General features: G+C 41.8%; 1 protein-coding gene across 1 annotated transcript in view; it reads left to right on the top strand.

Moving 5' to 3' along the window:
- Window positions 1-1031: 1031 nt before the first annotated feature.
- Window positions 1032-21794, top strand: part of cpe (carboxypeptidase E) — a 110478-nt gene continuing 89715 nt past the window's right edge. Inside the window, exon 1 of the mRNA XM_043698482.2 lies at window positions 1032-1403. Within this exon, the coding sequence (XP_043554417.1) occupies window positions 1136-1403 (268 nt within the window). The 5' untranslated portion in view covers window positions 1032-1135. The remainder of the gene's footprint in view (window positions 1404-21794) is intronic.

Genomic DNA, 21794 nt, shown 5'->3' with positions numbered 1-21794 from the left:
CTCAATGACTTCAGAGGGACATTGACAAGTTGGACTAATGGGCAGACACCTAGCAGATTAATTTCAAAGCAGAGAAATATGAGGTAATGCATTTAGGTAGAAGAATAATGGAGAGATAATATAGACTCAATGGTATAACTTTGAGTCGAGTACAGAAGCAGAGAGACCTCTGGGTTCATGAACATAATTCTTTGAAGGTAGCCAGGCAAGTTAAAATAGTTGTTAAGAAGCCTATAGGATCCTTGGTTAATAAATAGAGGTATAGATTATAAAAGCAAGGAATAAATGATATAATTCTACAAATCATTGTTCATTTGGAGTATTGTGTTCAATTCTGGACAGTTTTTTTTTAAGGAATGATGTTGAAGCCCTGGAGAGAGTGAAAAGCAGATTTATTAGAATAGTATCAGGAATGAGGGAATTTTAAGTACAAGGAAAGATTAGAGATCCTTGGAACAGAGAATAATGCAAGGTGATTTTAATGAGGTGTTCAAAATTATGAATAATTTTGACAGGGTAAAGGGCATTCCACTACACTATTAATCCAGAGGTGCAGGAAATGTTCTGGGAAGCCAGGTTTTTGAATCCTGCTGTGGAAGGTGGTGGAATTTGAATTCAATAAAAATCTAGAATTGGGAATCTAATGATGACTGTGTAACTATTGTCCATTATTAAAGGGGGGTGGGGGAGGGAAACATCTACTCCCCTAACATCCATTAGCAAGGGAAATCTGCGTCCTTAGCTAGTCTGATCTACATATATTATCCCCTCATCCCTGCACTCTTGATGAAGCCCTCGGGATGCTGCCTGACCTGCTGTGCTTTTCCAGCACCACACGTTTCGACCTATATAACTGCAGATCGTGCAGTCAGTACACGACCAGCGAATGAATGTGAAAAGAAGTTTGCATTCAGAATGATCTCCTTTCCCTTTGTCGATGCCCTTTTAAAGAGAGTGTGTGTGTGTGTGTGTGAGTGAGATGGGTTTGAGTCAGTAAACTCCTCCTCCCTGTGCCGGCTTGTCACCAGATCTCTGCTGCTCGGGCAGAGCTGCCTGTAGCCTCGCTGCTTTTTTTTTTGTTTAACACCTTGACCCTCCCGCTCGGTTTCTCGCTGCTGGTGCCCCTGCTTCGGACATGAGCCTGTGTCGGTTTGTCCTGACCTGCTGGGCTCTGTGGAGAGCGACAGCCTGGGCCAGAGCAGCGGGGTCCGCCGACCCACTTCGGGCACCTTCCGACGGGATCCCTTTCGAGTACCACCGGTACCCGGAGCTGCGCGAAGCGCTGGTGGGCGTCTGGCTGCAGTGCCCGAGCATCAGCCGCATCTACACGGTGGGCAAGAGCTTCGAGGAGCGGGAGCTGCTGGCCATTGAGCTGACGGACAACCCCGGGAAGCACGAACCAGGTACATAATCCCAAATCAGTTCAGACCGCGTGAAAGGGGAAGGCTGGATGTTGGCAGGAGGAATGAATGAATCCCAGATTCAGTCGCGCAGCATTTTCTTTTGCCATTTTACTGTTTTGCCTCGATCATTCCGGCTAAAACGTTGTGGGGTGTGCTATGCTAAAGGGGCATGTGTTAACGCATCTTTGTCAGCTCATTGCTGGCTCGGCGCTGCCCCCGTCTGGGTTTTGTTTAATCGCATCTTCCCGGAGGCATCCTGGTCGTTGGGCCGATGTTGTGGGATGACAGCAGTGGTCAAGGGGATGGGGATTTGAGCGGGGAGCCGGCGCGGTTTCTCTCTGTCACCTGCCCTGCCGTCTGCCCGGAGCGACCTGCATTTTTCAATCACACGAACACCATTTTTTTTTCCTCCTTTGACTTTTCCAGCCTTTTATTTTCTGGCTTATAAATGAAAACAGACCTGTTTTTTATTGAACAGGCCTCTGCATCTTTAGATTGCACCCCCCACCCCCCCACTCCCAGGTTAAATGCAAATCAATAAAGGCATTCAATAGCTCATCTGGCTACCCTTCGACTTTTACATTGAACCTTTCTAACGTCCATAAGAACTCCCCCCACCCCCACCTCTCCACCGCAGCTTGCAGTGATGTTGCATTGCACAGATGTAGCCATGATGAGATGTTTTTTTGAATCTAACAAAAATGTCTTCTTCTTTTGAGTCACGTCATGGGGGGGGGGGGGAGCTTTCTGCATTATTGTAGGCTCAGCTACTTCCAGGTTTTAAAGAATTGTAGGTTGTTATTTAATGTTTAATTAAGCAGCTCCATCAGAATAGCGCCAGCACGTTTCACACTCTTTAAGTGCCAAAATGTGACCAGGCTGCAGTTGTCATGGAGATTGCTTTGTCTCCATTGGGGGTGAGGACATTTCCAAAGTCAAAAAAGATATTCATTCATTCATTCAGGAATGTGTCAGCACGTTTCAGGTGAACTGGAATGTGTGTTTCCTTGTTAAAAGGATCATATTCTTCGCATAGATCTGGGGAAAAAAAACACAGCCGACGTGGAAACGCACTGGACGTCGCTGCATTGAGTGACCCTTCGACTTGGTCACTGTATCTTTACTGGACACATTGGGGATGGGAGGAGCTTGTTTTAAAAGATACTGACTGTTCATCAAAGAGGCAACAGAGGAAAATAATTATTTCACATGAAATTTTGCAGAGCGATTCTGGTTCTTATGAAAATTACTGTCAACATGGTTTGTAAGTGGTCCAAACATCTTAGCCCCCACACAAAAAAATGTGAATATTATTATCCCTTTGGGCCATTAAACCATTTTGAATGGAGGACTAAGGGACTACTACAAAAATTATAAACTGGAATTTCAAGCTATTGAGAATAGATCAAACTAACTTGGATATATTTGCTCAACATGCTGGTTATGCTATGTTGGGGTGGAGTATAGAGTAAGAGGGAAAATTTGCCTCCTGGTGTAATTCCTAACTGTAAAAGTTGAAGCTTAATTATTTTCAGGTTTTTAAAATTCATTCTTTGGAGGTGGACATCTCTGATTAAGAGTGTGGTACTGGAAAAGCACAGCCAGTCAGGCAGCATCCGAGGAATAGGAGAGTCGACATTTTGGGCATAAGTCCTTCATCAGGAATGCCTGCTCAGCCAGTTTTTGATGCCTATTGCTAAATGCCCTAACAAGAGTTATCTTCTTGAATTCTGCAGTCATTGGGGTGCAGAAACACCCACGGTGATGTTAGGGATGGAGTTCCAGGGTTTTGACCCACTGACTAAATAAATGACAATATTATTCTAAGTCAGGATAGTGTATGACTTTGAGTGGTACTTGCAGTTGGTGGTTTTCCTAAGTGTTGGCTATGGTTGACCTTTTATGTGTGCTGGGCATGGATTTGGCAGGTACTGTTTAAGGATCCTGATGAGTTCTTGCCGTACACCTTCTGGATCGTAGATGGCTGTCACTGTGCATTAGTGGTGGAGCAAGACACTGTTGAAGGTATTAGATTGGGTTGGATTTGTCCTGGATAATGATGACCTTCTTGAGTTTGATTGGAACCGCACTCCCCCAAGCAAGTGGAGAATATTCCATCACAATCCTGACTTGTACCTTGTCGATTAGTGGACAGGCTTTGAGCAGTCAGGAAGTGAGTTACTCACTGTGGAATTCTCAGCCTCTTGTCCTGCACTTGCAAACACTGTGTTTATATGGGCAGACCAGGTCACTTTCTAGCCCAGGGCATAACTGCAGGAGTTCATTATCAATGACTTTCCCTCTATATAAAGTCAGATGTGGGATGTTTGCTGATGACTAGACAATGTTCACATCCATTCGCGACTCCTCAGATACTGAAGCAGCCTGTGTCCTTATACGGTAAGAAACTGGATGACATCCAGATTTACTGACATGTGGCAACTAATATTTCATGGTCACCATTAGAGTAGCTTTTAATTCCAAAGTTATTGTTTTAATTCAGATTTCACCATCTGCTATCATGGCTTTGAAACCCATGTCCCCTAGATATTAGCCAGGGTTTCTGGATTACTAGTCCAGCGACAATACCAATACATTATCAGCTCTCCTGCAGTTACCTGAATCTGTTTTAATTATTGTATTTAATTAATATTAATTACATTACCTCAATTCCAAATGATTATGGTGGTTGCAATGTCATTCAACAGTGTGCATATAATTCAGTAGTTGTGCATAAAGTTCATTCAAACAGGAAGGCAAAGGCACCTTTCTTTAACAAAAAGGAATGTAAACCTTTCAGATATAATTCATTATTATAACTGCCTGAATAGAAACACATGTAGCCTCTATCCTGCCTGCTGTTTGGTGCCCACTAATACGTAATGGGAGCAGACATCTGATTCATGTTAATGATATAGATTGAGGGATATTTTCAACTGTGTTGCAGCTGAACGCTGAGCAGGTCACATTTTGGGATTTTCACTATTTGTTTGAATTGATGTATTGATGTTCTCTTCAACCGAATGAAGATTCTGTGCATTCACAAAGCTAAGTGTATCTTGCTGATTGATACCATTGTGCATTCGCAAACAAAAAAGTCTTGCGGACTGGCAACAGTTGATTAATGCTTCCTGCAAAATACATGCACCCACATGCTACCAGTTTTTTTTTCTAAGTGGCTCCTGAAATGTTAGTTTCCATCCATTTACCTTCTAACAAAGGTAAAGTACCAATAGTACAGCAGGTGTGTAAATCATTGACAAACGGTTGTTTGTTGTTTAACAAGTGATCAGTAATCAACTATGAATGACTTAATGTAGGCCAGTACAGTATTTTTTTTTGAGAAATGTCTTTCTTGTGCATATTGCTAAATGTTGACTTATTCACACCATACTGTAGTTGTGCTCATTTAATTCTGTCTTCTTAAGCTTCACAGATTTTAATCATTTCACCATCATGGCTATGTAGACTTGCCTCTGCCCTAAACCCTGGAATTTCCTTCCTGTTCCTTTCCACCTTTCCATCTCACTTTCCTCCTTTAAGGCACTCCTTAACCCCATCTCTATGACCAAGCTTTCGGTCATCAAGTCTAATACCTTCTTCTGTGAGTTGGTATTATACTTGTTTTATAATGCTTCTGGGAAGGACCATTTTATTGTTCAAAAAATATATTTTGGGGGGTCAAATGCAAGAGGAATGTATACAGTAAATGGCAGCGTTCTTGGGAGCATCGACATACAGAGCGATCTTGGGGTGCATGTGCATTACTCCCTGAAAGTGTAACACAAGTGGATAATGTGGTAAGGAGGGCGTATGGCATGCTTGCTTTCATCAGTTGGGGCATTGAGTATGAAAGTTGCCAAGTCATGTTGCAGCTGTATAAAACTTTAGTTAGGCCTCATTTGGGATATTATGTGCAGTTCTGGTTTCCACACTGTGGGAAGGATGTGAAGGCTTTTGAGAGGATGCAAAAGAAGTTTACTAGGCGTAGGATATTAGTTGTAAGGAGAGCTTGAACAAATTTGGATTGTTTGCACTAGTGCATTGGAAGCTGAGGGATGACATGATAGTACATGAAATTATGAGAGGCATGGACAGGTTGGATAGTCAAGTGATTTTTTTTTTCCTGAGTGAAACTGTCAAATACTAGAGGGACATGGTTTTAAGGTGAGAGAAGGAAAGTTTAAAGGAGATGTGCAAGTTTTTTACACAGAGTGTGCCTGGATTGTGCTGTTAGGGAGGTGGTAGAAGGGATATGACAACAGTATTTAAAAGGCATTTAGACAGACACGTGAGCAGGCAGGGAATGGAGAGATATCACATGCAGACAGATGAGATTACTTTAGAATGGCATCATGGACAGCACAGAAAACAGACGGAAGGGCCTATTCCTGTGCAGTGTTGCTCTATCTACTCTATAAGTAGAGATTTGTTAGCAAGCATTTATTCTTGAAGCAAGGTACTGTCAATAATGATTTGTCTGCAAATCTGAAACTGTGGTTGTCAAAATGCAAATTTCTGAACTACACATTTGCACCTTAAGCAAAACACCTCAGGTGTTGTGGGCCATTTGCTGCTTGTGCAAAATATGTCTGTTGCCACAGTTTAAGGACCACTGTAATTAATTTGTTGTAATACTCACCCTTTTTCCCCAATGTGTATATTGCTCAATGAAATTAACTGAGGTGGCCAAGCCAGATATGAGAATGAGTCACGTATGAACTCTCTTGTTAGAAACATTAGCCAGTACATGATGTGCATCATCCCAGAGGTGATTAGCAAAATCCAACAGTTTTTCGAGAAGGAGAGGAGAAAGGTCGCTTAGAACACTTGTCACTTTACTGAGGATGGACAGATTGTGACACATGGTAACAAGATGGGTGAGTTAGGTTCCCTCAGGCTTTCAGTAATGACCTCAGAAATATAAAACATGTACTACCAAAGGTGTGTGTGTGTCATTTCTTTTATTTTCTTGTGCAAATTTTTCATTAATTTTAAAGAACAACGTGCATGAAACAAATCTTTAATGGGTTTGAAAAATCTAAAAATGCACATCAACAGCCTGGATGGTAAGGTGGAGTGTAAAATGGGATGTTGATGCGTTATTGCCTGTTCTCCGTGACCACTCAAAATCAGTTTCACCTCCTGGTGTGAGGTACATTTTGAATCTTAGAGTCTCTACAGTGTGGAAACAGGCCCTTCGGCCCTACAAGTCCACACCGACCTTCCGAAAAGTAACCACCAAACCCATTCCCCAACCCTATTATCCTATGTTTACCCCCGACTAATGCACCTAACCTACACAGGAAAACATGACAGCAAGGTTTGGGCCAGATTGGGAAAGAGAATGGAAGACGATTGTTAATTTTTTTTAATGAGGCAAAATTATCCTGTTATGTTCAGAAAAATAACTTTTTGTATTACCATATGGACATGAATTGTATTGATTTGAATTAAGTGAATCTGATTATTACTGTTCCTGTATACCATCATCTAAAGTACAATGAATGGTCTCTAAAGGGTTATACAGTGCAGAAGAGACTCTTTGGCCTATCGAGTCTGCGCTGACCTGTCTACACTAATTCCACTTTCTAGCACCTATGACACTTCAAGTGCTCATCCAAGTAGTTTTTAAAGATTGTGAAGATTCCAGCCTCCACAACCCTCCCAGAACATGCATTCGAGATTCCTGCCACCCTCTTGGTGAAAAATGTTTTCCTCAAGACAACTGTAATCATTCACACATGAAGAGAAGGTTATCAGTCAAAGAAACAAATGCTGTGTCTGGTTCAAATGGCCTGTACAAATAGCTAAACCTTTGACGTATGCTATCATGTCGATAGATATTGAATGATTTAATCCTATTCCAGTCTACCTGTATATGAAGTATGAACTTCATTTCTGGGAGGGAATGAATGATGCCACTTAACCTATAAAGTTAATGGTAGTTGCCGCTTCTCTAGAATGGGGGATTTCCAGTCCAGGGGGTGTATTTTTTAGGTAAGAGGAGAGATTAAAAAAAAGACGTGAGGAGCACATTTTTTACACAGAGGATGATTCGCACATGGAATGAACTTCCTGAAGAAGTGGTGGATGTTGGTTCAATTACAATGCTTAAAATAAATACATGAATAGGAAAGGTTTGAAGGGATTTGGACCAAGTGCAGGGAGGTGGGACTAGTTTAGTTCGGCGTGGACTGGTTGGACCAAAGGGTCTGTTTCCACGCTGTGTGAGCTATGACTTACAAGACCATTAAGCCAACTGGTCTCCTGAGGCGGAGATTCAATTGCTTGGATGACCCTGAGGAGTCACTACTGAGCACATCCAAGAGAGATTCAAGGTCTATTTTTTGGAGTAAGCTGTGTCACTCAACAACCTGACAATGCAGTGGGCCCAGCCACTCCCTCCTGCCCCCACCCCCGAATGTAAGAGAATGAGAATACCATTTTTATTGTGTGCAGCTGGACAAAGCAGGAAGGATTTTGAAGCTTCGCTTCCATTAACAGCAGTTACCTCGCCCTGTGGACTCAGCATTTCTGAAGATTATAACCATTTCAGCCACCATGTGACAGAATGAGCTTTGCCAACAACACCTCACCAACTTTAGCCGCAAAAACCTTCACAGCAACTTTAAACAATTTACAATAAAAAAAAGGAATAGGGTGGCCTTGCCTCAGCTCGTGCTGCTAGAGAACGATAGCCTTTAGCTCCAGTTTGTCTGCTGAAAAGCTTCAGATTCTCCCTGTAGGTGGCCTCATTACTATCTGAGAAATGAGACGGGTGGGTGATCTTTGTGATTTATTCATCTTGTTTTCAACTGGCGGGCATGCTGTAAATTGCTTTTTTAGTGGCATAACTGAGGGAGAAATGTTGGCTAAGGGATACTGAAGAATTCTTCACTTTTTTAAAATAGTCCCATTAGATAGATCACTTTTTTGGTATACAAATGGACTATTCCATCCAAGATATCTGTACTTATGTTTATACCTAATGTATCTCCTCCCATTCCATCTACTTCAATTGGCCTTTCAGTTATCTTCCTATCTGGCATGTACTTGAATATTTTCCTTTTTAAAATAATCTAAAATAGTTACCTTCACCCTTTCCTGGGGTAGTGAGTTCTATATTTTAATAACTCCAGAAAAAAAGACCTTTTTTCCTCCTTCCCCATTTAATTGGTATTCCCTTATACTTAAAACCTCTTGTTTTGATTTCTTTTCCAAGTGGAAATATTTTCTCTGTATCCACCCTGTCAAACCCATTTTCAGCTATTATTTTCTGGGATATTATAATATCCTCAATTTGTGCCAGTTTTTGTAGTGCTGAGCAATCCAGCAATCTGTGACTGATAAGATTTATGAAACAGTCCAACTCTCGTTCCAAATTATTAGTTAATTTTGCCTAGCAATTGAGGAAGAGTTTATTGCAAGGTTTGTGAAAGGCCACTTGAGATTGTTTGAGGTGTCACTGACGTTGACACATGTCAGGTAACAGGTTTGAGGTATCACTGAAGGTTCAAAGGTAGCAGAACAGTAAGTTGGTCGGAATGTACGAATTGGACCGAAAGGTCTGTTTTCGTGCTGTACATCTCCATGACTCTATGACTGTAAATCAGAAAGAGGATGACAGAGAGCGAGAAAGAGAGAGAGAGAGAGATGCAGACTCTGTTCTGGGTGTGATATAGTTAACTGTGCAACTGCGAGGAAAGCTAAACTGCACAAAAATAGCTTAGGGGCTTCAACGAGGAGTTGAGTGCAGTTTGATTGCTCTACACTGTCAGAACTCAGGAAGAAGTTTTAGGGAAATAGTAGACAGCTAAGTGTGGGTAGCATGACTTAAAACTCTCGGGGAGCTAAGAAAGTGGAAAGATTGTGGGGCTCTGTATTTGTTGAAGTCATAAGGGGCTTGGAAGAAACTTAAAAGCAGTCCATCGGAGAGCCTGTGAGTTGAAAAGCTCACAAGTAGTATTTTCTTGAAATTAAGCAAGCTTGGAGCTAGTGGGGGCTGGCGGATAAGAAGAAACACAAACTCTGTCGGTGAAGAGCTGGAACAATGGATGTGAATGAATACTGGAGTGCGGTTACAGAGTCCAGGAGAATGTAGACCAGGAAAGTAGTGGTCAGTCAGAAAAGAAGTGGCCAACCATGAAGAGTCTGGGCATTGAGGAAACCAGTGAATGAATTTCTTGAGATGAAAGTTTGATGTCACATGAGCAGAAGTGAAGAATTGTGATCCTTTGTGAAATTAATGAGGTTGGATAACCTACCATGTTGTTAGTGTATGGAGCAATTGAAGAGGAATCTGTGGAATCTTTTTTGATCACATTTGCTGTTGATGTGCACCTTGAGGTGTTTGATCACAGCCTCTTATCTGTACTTGCTACATGTTAGTTTTGTATTGGAAATAATTTGTACACAAATGGTAGATTGTATTACTGTTCTAACCTTGTATGGTGAAGTTTATTGTTGTTTAAATCCATAGAATCTTGTCGCTTGTTTCTATTAGTAAATCTCCTGGATTTTTCATTTTGATGACTTTAAGAATGAAGTTACAGTTCCCAAGTTAGATTATAACATAAATTTACCCATCTGATCTGAGACTGAACAATTTTCTTAGTTACAATCCCATCGGGTCCACACTGCCCCATCGGGTCCACACTGCCCCTCCAAAGGGCATCTGTTCCAGACCCACTCCCTACCCTAACCCTGTAACTCTGCACTTCTCATTGCTAATCTACTTAGCCTGCACATCCCAGGACAATACGGGGCAATTTATCATTGCCGGTCCACCTAACCTGCACATCTTTGGACATAATTAATACTCTTTACAATTAAGGAATTTAGCACCTATTGTTTTTGTGGTGATGAAGTAATGTATCAATAAAATTAATTCCAAATTATGTAGAAGGAACTTCCAATTGACTTTCATTAGTAAACAAAAATTGTTTTGCATGCATTACATTAGAATTTGGACACGACTATATTGTATGTTCGGATATGTAAGGAATTTACTTGTTAGAAAATTTATGGGAGCATAGTCTTCCAGACAAATGTGGCCAAATGCATTTAGTTCCTTACATTACTACAGTGGCTATTAATTCAAAAGTACTTCATTAGTTTTGAATGTCATATTTCAAATGCATTAAAATGTACTAAAATGCATTAAAAAGCTGCTCCTCCTGGTCTCAATTTTATGCCAGTAATATAGTTAGCTGGTTGTTTAACTCAAACAATATTATTTTAAGTTCTTCTTTCTTCCACATTTTACCTTTTTAAGAATTCACTCAAGGGACTTGGGTGTCACTGGCTGGCCAGCATTATTGCCTGTCCCTAGTTGCCTTTGAGAAAGTGATGGTGAGCTGTTTTCTTGAACATGTAGTGTAGGTAGACCCCACAATACCCTTAGGGAGGGAATTCCTGGATTATGACTCAGTGACAGTGAAGGAATGGTGATGTATTTCCAAGTCAGGATGGTAAGTGGCTTGCAGGGGAAGTTCCAGGATTGTATCTGCTGTCCATGTCCTTCTAGACTGTAGTGATCATGGGCTTGGAAGGTGCTATACAAGGATCACAAAACCGTGTTGACAATTCCTAATCAATTTATTCCTTTCTAGATGATTATAAATCCCATCTCTTATAACCTTTACCAACACGTCACCCACATCCGAAGTAAGGCTCACTGGTCTATAATTACCAGGATTGTCTCTACTCCCCTTCTTGAACAAGGGGACAACATTTGCTACCCTCCAGTCTTCTGGCACTATTCCTGGAGACAATAATGACACAAAGATCAAAGCAAAGGTTCTGCAATCTCCTCCCTGGCTTCCCAGAGAATCCTAGGATAAATCCCATTTGGCTCAGGGGACTTATCAATTTTTACACTTTCCAGAATTATTAACACCTCCTCCTTGTGAACCTTAATCCCGTCTAGTCTAGTAGCCAGTATCTCAATATTCTCCTCAACAACATTGTTTTTTTTCCAGTGTGAATACTGATGAAAAATATTCATGTAGTGCTTCCCCGTCTCCTCGGAATCCATGCACAACTTCCCACTCCCATCCTTGATTGGCCCTAATCTGACTCTAGTCATTCTTTTATTCCTGATATACTGATAGAAAGCTTTAGGGTTTTCCTTGATCCTACCTTCCAACAACTTCTCACGTCCCCTCCTGGCTTTTTTTGGCTCTCTCTTTAGGTCTTTCCTGGCTAACATAACTCTCATGAGCCCTAACTGAGCCTTCACATCTCATCCTAACATAAGCCTGCTTATTCTTCTTGACAAGAGACTCAACTTCTTTAGTAAACCATGGCTCCCTCTCTCAACCATTTCCTCTCTGCCTGACAGGTACATACTTATCAAGGACATGCAGTAGCTGTTCCTTGAATAAGTCCCACATTTCAATTGTGTCCATCCCCTGCAGTTTCCTTCCCCATCCTAAATTTTGCCTAACGCATCAAAATTGCCTTTCCCCCTGCAATAACTCTTGCCCTGCGTTATATAGCTATCTCTTTCCATCGTTAAAATAAACATAACCGAGCTGTGGTCACTCTCACCAAAGTGCTCACCTGCCTCCAAACCTAAAACCTAGATGTGGTGCTAGTCAAGCAGGTTGGTTTATCCTGGATGCCTTGAGTGTTGTTGGAACTGCACCCAACCAGGAAAATTGGGAGTATTCCATCACACTTCTGAATTGTGCTTTTTGGATGATGGACATGCTGTGGGGAGTCAGGAGGTGGGTTACTCACTGCAGTATTCCTAGTCTCTGACCTGCTGTTGTAGCCACTATATTTATGTGGCAAGTCCAGTTGAGTTTCTGGTTAATGATAATCCTCAGGATGTTGATAGTGGGGATTCAGTGATGGGAACACCATTGAATTTCAAGGGGCAATGGTTTGATTGCCTCTTTTTGGACATGGTCATTGCCTGACATTTGAGTGGTGCGAATGTTACTTACCACTTTTCAGCCTATGCCTGGATATTATTGCATTTAAACATGGGCTGCTTCAGTATTTGATGAATCGCGAATGGTGCTGAGCATTGCACAATCATCGGCGAACATCCCACTTCTGACTTTATAATGGAAGGAAGATCATTGATGAAGCAGCTGAAGATAGAGTCATAGAGATGTACAGCATGGAAACAGACCCTTCGGTCCAACCCGTCCATGCTGACCAGATACTCCAACCTAATCTAGTCCCACTTGCCAGCACCCGGCCTATATCCCTTCAAACCCTTCCTATTCAGATGGTTAGTCCTAGGACACTACCCAGAGGAACTCCTGCAGAGATGTCCTGGAACTGAAGTGACTGACTCCAATAACCACAATCATCCTCCTAAGTGTCCGGTATGGCTCCAAACCAAAAGAGAGTTTGCCTGCTGAATCCCTTTCACTGCAGTTTCGTTCGGGCTCCTTGATGCCACACTCTGTCAAATGTGGCCTTGATGTCAAGGATTGTCACTTTCACTTCACCTCTGGAATTCATCTCTTTTGTCCATGTTTGATGCAAGGGAGTAACTAGGTCAGGAGCCGTGTGGCCCTGGTGGAACCCAAACTCAGCATCACTGAGCAGATTATTGCTGTGGAGGTGCTGATTGACAGCACTGTTAATGATACCTTTCATCACTTTACTGATGATCAAAAATAGACTGATGCGGCGGTAATTGGCTGATTTGGATTTGTCCTCCTTTTTCTGTAGAGGACATGTGGGCAGCGTTTGACATGCTAGTGTTGTTATATTATGTTATCTTTCATCAGAATTACTCTATTATTCCACAGGCTTCCTCCTGTTTGTGTTTAATAATTTTCACTTGATAGGACAAGGCAGATATTAAGGTGCTGTCCATTTTGAGCTCTGTGGTGGGTGTTGATTTGGGAATTAAGACCATAAGACCATAAGACATAGGAGCGGAAGTAAGGCCATTCGGCCCATCGAGTCCACTCCGCCATTCAATTATGGCTGATGAGCATTTCAACTCCACTTACCCGCATTCTCCCCGTAGCCCTTAATTCCTTGTGACATCAAGAATTTATCAATTTCTGCCTTGAAGACATTTAGCGTCCCAGCCTCCACTGCACTCTGTGGCAATGAACTCCACAGGCCCACCACTCTCTGGCTGAAGAAATGTCTCCGCATTTCTGTTCTGAATTTACCCCCTCTAATTCTAAGGCTGTGTCCATGGGTCCTAGTCTCTTCGCCTAACGGAAACAATTTCTTAGCATCCACCCTCTCCAAGCCATGTATTATCTTGTAAATTTCTATTAGATCTCCCCTTAATCTTCTAAACTCCAATGAATACAATCCCAGGATCCTCAGCCGTTCCTTGTATGTTAGACTTACCATTCCAGGGATCATCCGTGTGAATCTCCGCTGGACGCGCTCCAGTGCCAGTATGTCCTTCCTGAGGTGTGGGGACCAAAACTGGACACAGTACTCCAAATGGGGCCTAACCAGAGCTTTATAAAGTCTCAGTAGCACAACAGTGCTTTTGTATTCCAACCCTCTTGAGATAAATGACAACATTGCATTCGCTTTCTTAATCACGGACTCAACCTGCATGTTTACCTTTAGAGAATCCTCAACTAGCACCCCCAGATCCCTTTGTACTTTGGATTTACGAATTTTCTCACCGTTTAGAAAGTAGTCCATGCTTGTATTCTTTTTTTCCAAAGTGCAAGACCTCGCATTTGCTCACATTGAATTCCATCAGCCATTTCCTGGACCGCTCCTCCAAACTGTCTCGATCCCTCTGCAGCCTCCCCACTTCCTCAGTACTACCTGCCTGTCCACCTAACTTTGTATCATCAGCAAACCTCACTAGAATGACCCCAGTCCCTTCATCCAGATCATTAATATATAATGTGAACATCTGCGGCCCCAACACTGAACCCTGCGGGACACCGCTTGTCACCGGCTGCCATTCCGAAAAAGAACCTTTTATCCCAACTCTCTGCCTTCTGTCAGACAGCCAATCCTCAATCCATACTAGTAGCTCATCTCGAACACTATGGGCCCTCACCTTGCTCAGCAGCCTCCCGTGTGGCACCTTATCAAAGGCCTTTTGGAAGTCTAGGTAGACCACATCCACTGGGTTTCCCCGGTCTAACCTACTTGTCACCTCTTCAAAGAATTCCAACAGGTTTGTCAGGCACGACTTCCCCTTACTAAATCCATGTTGACTTGTTCTAATCCGACCCTGCTCTTCCAAGAATTTAGAAACCTCATCCTTAATGATGGATTCTAGAATTTTACCAACAACCGAGGTTAGGCTAATTGGCCTATAATTTTCCATCTTTTGTCTTGATCCTTTCTTGAACAAGGGGGTTACAATCATCCGGGACTTTCCCTGACTCCAGTGACTTTTGAAAGATCTCAACCAACGCCTCCGCTATTTCCTCAGCCACCTCCCTCAGAACTCTAGGATGTAACCCATCAGGGCCAGGAGATTTATCAATTTTAGAACTTTTAGCTTTTCTAACACTTTCTCTTTTGTAATGGCAACCATACTCAACTCAGCCCCCTGACTCACTTTAATTGTTGGGATATTACTCATGTCTTCCACTGTGAAGACTGACGCAAAGTACTTATTAAGTTCTCCTGCTATTTCTTTATCTCCCATCACTAGCCTTCCAGCATCAGTTTGAAGTGGACCAATGTCTACGCTTGCCTGTCGTTTGTTTCTTATGTATTGAAAGAAACTTTTACTATCATTTCTAATATTACTGACTAGCCTACCTTCATATTTGATCCTCTCCTTCCTTATTTCTCTCTTTGTTATCCTCTGTTTGTTTTTGTAGCCTTCCCAATCTTCTGATTTCCCAGTGCTCTTGGCCACTTTATAGGCTCTCTCTTTTTCTTTCATAGATTTCCTGACTTCCTTTGTCAGCCATGGCTGTCTAATCCCTCCCCGGATAATCTTTCTCTTCTTGGGGATGAACCTCTGTACAGTGTCCTCAATTTTACCCACAAACTCCTGCCATTTTTGCTCTACTGTCTTCCCTGCTAGGCTCTGCTTCCAGTCTATTTTCGTCAGTTCCTCTCTCATGCCCTCATAATTACCTTTATTTAACTGTAACACCATTACATCCGATTTTGCCTTCTCTCTTTCAAACTGCATACTGAACTCTACCATATTATGGTCGCTGCTTCCTAAGGGTTCCCTTACTTTAAGATTTTTTATAAAGTCTGGTTCATTACATAGCACTCGGTCCAGAATAGCCTGCTCCCTTGTGGGCTCCATGACAAGCTGTTCCAAAAAGCCATCCTGTAAGCATTCCATGAATTCCCTTTCTTTGGATCCACTGGCAACATTATTTACCCAGTCCACCTACATATTGAAGTCTCCCATGATCACTGTGACCTTGCCTTTCTGACATGCCTTCTCTATTTCCCGGTACATGTTGCGCCCATGGTCCTAACCACTGTTAGGAGGTCTGTACATAACTCCCACTATGGTTTTTTTGCCTTTGTGGTTCCTCAATTCCACCCACACAGACTCCACATCATCTGACGCTATGTCATTCAGCACCATAGATTTAATTTTGTTCTTAACTAACAAGGCAACCCCGCCCACTCTGCCCATCTCCCTGTCTTTTTGATAAGTTGAACTCACTTCCTGTGCATGTAAAATGAAGGTTATTGTCGCATGGAGGAAGACTAGGCAGTGGAAATTCTGTGTCAGACAATGTCCACTTAATCAATAGTACATTAGTGATCAATAATTTTAAGACAAAGCTATGATCATTCCTCACTGATCTCATTGAGGACTGAGAAGTGTTCCTTTTGTTTTTAAAAAACACAAGTAATGGCTTGGAAACTGCAGGCATGAGCCAACACATTGGATTGAAACATAGCTATCACATTGAAGGCAATTAGATTTAATTGGTATAATTTCAATAATAGTTGTTGCATAACTGGAAGGGGCATGTGACAATAACCTTCATTTTACATGCACAGGAAGTGAGTTCACAGATATGAATATGAGTAAACAAATTTCATCTACTCAGTAACACAACTGAAGTTATTTGATATTATCACTTATGATAAGCAATATTAAAACAATATATATTCCAATAGAACCCATTAAATACTAACATTTCATGGCCTTATGTAAACCCCCATTCATCATGCCTCTACATCCCCATTATAGTCACTTACCCACTATCCACTATGTACAGATCTCAGGTGTCACATAAGGATTAAAAATAAAATAAACTTTAAAAAAAATCTAAGAAAACCAGCACTCATACAAGTTTGATACTGAAATGAACTCTGATTCATGAAGCACATTCAGGAGACCTACTCCCTTCCAATCTGCTCTGGTAAGAGCAGATAAACACTATGACCTCGCAACATCAAACACTCAAAAATGAATAATTTAATAGCCTTTGAAAACAGTCAATCAAAATGTGCACTCAACCCCCTGTAATGTAATTGGTTTTAGAACCTTTGAAACCTCAAAGGTGTAACTGCACAAGAAAGTCTATTGAAACTGTGGGAATATACCATTTGGTAGGCTGTCAGTCAGTACATTCCAACCATGGAATCATTTAGGGGGTAACAATCACAATATGATGGAATTTCAAATTCAGTTTGACGGCAATCAACTCTTGTCTCAAACTGGTGTCCTCAACTTAAACAAGTGAAATTACAGAGGTAGGGAGAAACAATTGTCTAAAGCTGACTCAGAAAACAGACTCAGTAGCAGTCATTTAAGAAGATTATTCATAATACAGGAAAAATTTATTCAGCTTAAAAAGGATTTAATGAGAAGGATGGTGGTTAACCAAGACAAGCAAGGAGGATATCCAATCAAAAACTAACATAGCAAAGACAAATTATATATCAGAAGACTGGGAATTGTTTTGTGAACCAAAAGCAATGACTAAAAAGCTAATAAAAAGGGAGACAGTTGATTAAAAAGTAAATTGACAAGAAATGTATGATCAAATAGTGAGGATTTCTACGTGTGTCTGGTTGCTAAAGTCAATGTGGGACCCTTGCAAGGTTTGACAGGGCTATCAATAATAGGGCAATGACAGATAATTTAAACAAATATTTTGCTTTGGTAATCAAGGTGGGGTATCCTATAAATGTCCCAAAGATAACAGATAAGTAAGGAGCTAGTGTTAGGAAAGATGTTTTTATAGTCTCTGTCACAAGGGAAAAGTATTGAACAAAGAAATTGGACTGGAGGCAGACAAGTCACCTGGACTTTATGACCTGCAGTCAAGTGTTTTAAAGGAAGTGGTAGCAGAGTTAGTGGAAGCATTGGTCAAATGTTTCAGAACTACAGTGGAACCTCGATTATCTGAACGAGATAGGCGGGCACTATTTAGTTTCGATAATCGATTATTCGGGTTAATTGATTAAATGCCTTTCCTCTGGGGCTGAGAGATTTTAAAGTCTGCTCCCTGTTCAGGAGACTAGCAGCAGCACACAGCGCGCAAGGCCTCACCCCAACACTCCCCCCCCACCCCCCTCCCCCCTACCTCATGCAACACTCCCCCTTCCCCCAACACCTCCCTGCCCCCAAAATCGTCTAACACCTCACCGCCCCCAACACCGTCTAACACTACCCCCCCTCCCGCTCCTGCTCCCCAACCCTGTACACACCCACCCCCTCTCAGAGGTAGCTGGACTGGACACCAACAGCAAGACTGCTGCAGTTGCCTTTGTGGGGCAAGTCTCCAAGTAGTGGGTGCGCGCACACACACACAGACACACACAGACACAGACACAGACACAGACACAGACACACACAGACAGACACACACAACTGTTTACTGCAACGTTTTGACAGGTTCCACCTTTGTCCTGTACAGGACAATGTTTGGGAGATTATGTGGGGAATGGTGGAGGGTACACCCCCTGTATAGAACTCCAGGGAAAGTGTGCGGAGAGAGGGAGGGTGGGCAGTCAGTCATTTGGAGACGGTGCCCGTTTAACTAATGTAAACAAAAGATGCGATCACTGTTGGAACTACGTCTTTGATGTAATGTTTCCATCGGGACCTCGAGATCTCCTTCGAATAATCCGATTTTCGGATAATCAAGTTTCCTCTGTAATTGAATTTCAGGATGTTTCCAGTGGAGTAGAAGCTGGCTAATGTAACGCTCCTGTTCAAGAAGGGAGAGAGGCAAAAAGCAGGAACCTTTAAACCGGTTAGCTTAACATCTGACATTGAAAAAATGCCTCCGTCCATTATTAAGGGAGGAGTAGCAGAGTCAACATACTTTTGTGAAAGGGAAATTATATTTGACAAATGTGCTATAATGTCATTGAGGCTGCATCTGGAATATTGTGTATAGTTTTGATTCCTGTATTTAAGAAAGGTTGTATTAGCATTGGAGGCAGTTCAAAAGCGATTCACTAGGCTGATTCCTGAAAGGAAGGGTTTGACTTATCAAGAATAGCTGAACAGGTTAGGTCTTGATTTTATATAATTTAGAAGAATGAAGGGTAATCTAATTGAAACATAAAATACTGTGAGGGGACTTGACAAGTCAGATGTTGAAAAAAAATGTCCACTAGTGGAGAAATCTTGAACTGGGAGAACATAGTTACAGAATAAGGGACACTCATGTAGAATCGAGTTGCAAAGGAATGACTTCTTTCAGAGGACAATGAATGACTAGAATTATCTACCTCAGAGAGTTGTAGAAGCTTCATCATTGAAAGTATTTCAAGAGGAGGTTGATACATTTTTGAAATATAGAGGAGTTGAGGGAGAGGAGGAGCTGGTCCAAAAAAGGAGTTGAGGGATGAGACAGCTCAATCATGATCTTATTTATTTGGAGATCCAGGTGTTGGACTGGGGTATGCAAAAGTTAAAAATCACACAACACCACGTTATAGTCCAACAGGTTTAATTGGAAGTACTAGCTTTCAGAGCACTGCACCTTCATCAGGTGGTTGTGGAGTTGCAGTTACATCACACTGTAAACTTTTGCTAAAAATTCTGTGTTTTACAATAGTCTACTCCACAACACCTGATGAAGGAGCAGCGCTCCAAAAGCGAGTGCTTCAAATTAAACCTGTTGGACTAGTGTGGCGTAATGTTTAGCAATGATCTTATTGAATAGCATGTCTGACTTGAGGGACTGAATGACCTTCACTTGCTCCTCTTTCTTGTGATCTTATGTTCTTACTGAAAGCTGCAGTTTGGCATATTGCAAAAAGTTTTGGCCCTCTTAGATAAAAGATACTGGCATTGGAGGTGGCAAAGGTCACTGGTTGATCCTGGGTCTGGAGGGATTTTCATATGAGGAGAGGTTGAATGGGCTGGGCCTTTACTTACTGGGTATTGGATGAATGAGAGAAGATCTTATTGAAACATACAGGATTGTTAGTGGACTTGAGGAGAAAGTGAGGTCTGCAGATGCTGGAGATCAGAGCTGAAAATGTGTTGCTGGAAAAGCGCAGCAGGTCAGGCAGCATCCAGGGAACAGGAGAATCGACGTTTCGGGCATTCCTGAAGAAGGGCTTATGCCCGAAACGTCGATTCTCCTGTTCCCTGGATGCTGCCTGACCTGCTGCGCTTTTCCAGCAACACATTTTCAGCTCTGTTAGTGGACTTGATAGGGTTAGGACTGGGAGCAGAGGTTATTTTGCCTTGTGGATCAGAAAACATAATTTCAGAGTAAAGGGCCACCCAGTTAGCATGGAGATGAGCAAGAGGAATTTCTTCTCCTAAAGGATAGTTAATCTGTGGAATTCTTAACCACGGAGAGATGTTGAGTCTATTTGATTGCTTTTAAGGCTGATTTAATCAGTCAGGGAATCAAGAGTTACAGGGAAAGGGCAGGAAAGTGGCGTTGAGGATAATCAGATCAGCCGTACCTTCAGTGAAAGATGGAGGAGACTTGATGGGCTGAATGGAATACTTCTGCTCTTATGTATAATGATCTCATTTTTGTTCATTTTTAAGTTCCAGAGGATTTAACTTCATTACTATCATAACACTTAAACTTTAAACAGCCTTCAAAATATTTTCTGCCTGCTCCATAAAGCCATGATTCCAATACAATTGGTTAAAAACCTCGAAGAATATAAAATTATGATCTCATTGAACTTGGCACTAATTTGATAATCCATGCCAGCTTCACCTAGTGGCTGATATTATATTCAGGTACACAGCTATTATTTCAAAACAAAAGTGGGAACCATGCGATATGACCAAATGCAGCACACAATGTACACCATATAAAAATGGACTATACAGTCAAAATCAGTCAATAAAACCAACTTGTGACAATGACAAGAACACGTCTTTGGTACACTGAAACATTTGAAGCCACTTCAAAAGACCATTTTCGAACACTTAGCACTGAGGCTCATATTAGTATAAGATTGACATAGATTTTAAGGAGCACCTTTATGACAAAAATAAAAGGTAGCAATATATTACAACTTCGAAAACCTGTATTTTATGTTCCTATGCTCACTGTTGAGAGCAGTGGGGAATGAATCTGGTGGTGTGCAGGAAAAAGGATGTAAAGTGCTGCAACTCTGACAGAATTTTTTTCATTCAGCCTCTCAACCGATTCCTTTCATGGATGGGTTGATGAATTGTATCAGTTTCATCTTCATTGTTTAAAGGGACATCACAAACATGAACGTTGATGAATTCAGGAATTAAGCATAAAACAGAATTGGGTGCATGTGCTCAAAGGCTGCTTCTTATGTCAGTCACCTCACTCTGGGTGGAGACCCAGAGGTACTGTTCCTTACTTACAGGAGGAAGAGTTAGCCTTAACCCTCAGCCTAGCCGTAACCCTATCACATTCCTGCCAGTGAAAAGAAAGAAGGAAATCAGCAGCTAGAGCCGCACTTCTGGTTTTGATGCCAGAAGTGGTTCATTGACCTGACAGAGCAGGAAAGGTAACATTGTCACATTCAATGACATCACAATCTGCATATGTATTCAATCTCTCACTCCATATTTTCAAGGCTACTCTCACACATGAAAATTCATGCCAGATAACTATGCAGACACACCCATCCCTCTCTGTCTATCTACATCTATCACATCCACACCTGTCCACACACCACCAAAATTCACTGTCATCCTCCCCAACTCCTGTGCCAGAATGTGAGGGAGTGGCAGAGAATCAGAGGTAATCATTCAGCCATCTCCCAGTTGTACTTCAGTGCCACCTCTGCTCAAGGTCCGCCATATCTTCTCCTCTACCATTACCACCAAGCCAGGGAATCAACCCTGGTTCAATGGGGAGTGTAGGAGGCAATATCAGGAGCAGCACCAGATATACCTAAGAATGAGGTGTCAAAATGGTAGTGGTATTAAACAAAACAACTTACTTTGCTCAAAAACTGCATGAATTCATGTAAAACTCTGATCTCACTTTTTAGATTAGAATCAGTCAAAACATT

Source organism: Chiloscyllium plagiosum, unplaced genomic scaffold (genome assembly GCF_037043375.1).
Source record: "Chiloscyllium plagiosum isolate Xiang-an unplaced genomic scaffold, Cpla_swu_hap1 HiC_scaffold_1, whole genome shotgun sequence".
NCBI lineage: Eukaryota > Metazoa > Chordata > Chondrichthyes > Orectolobiformes > Hemiscylliidae > Chiloscyllium > Chiloscyllium plagiosum.
The sequence above is the reverse complement of the archived record's forward strand: the minus strand, read 5'-3'. Positions and strand labels throughout refer to the sequence as shown.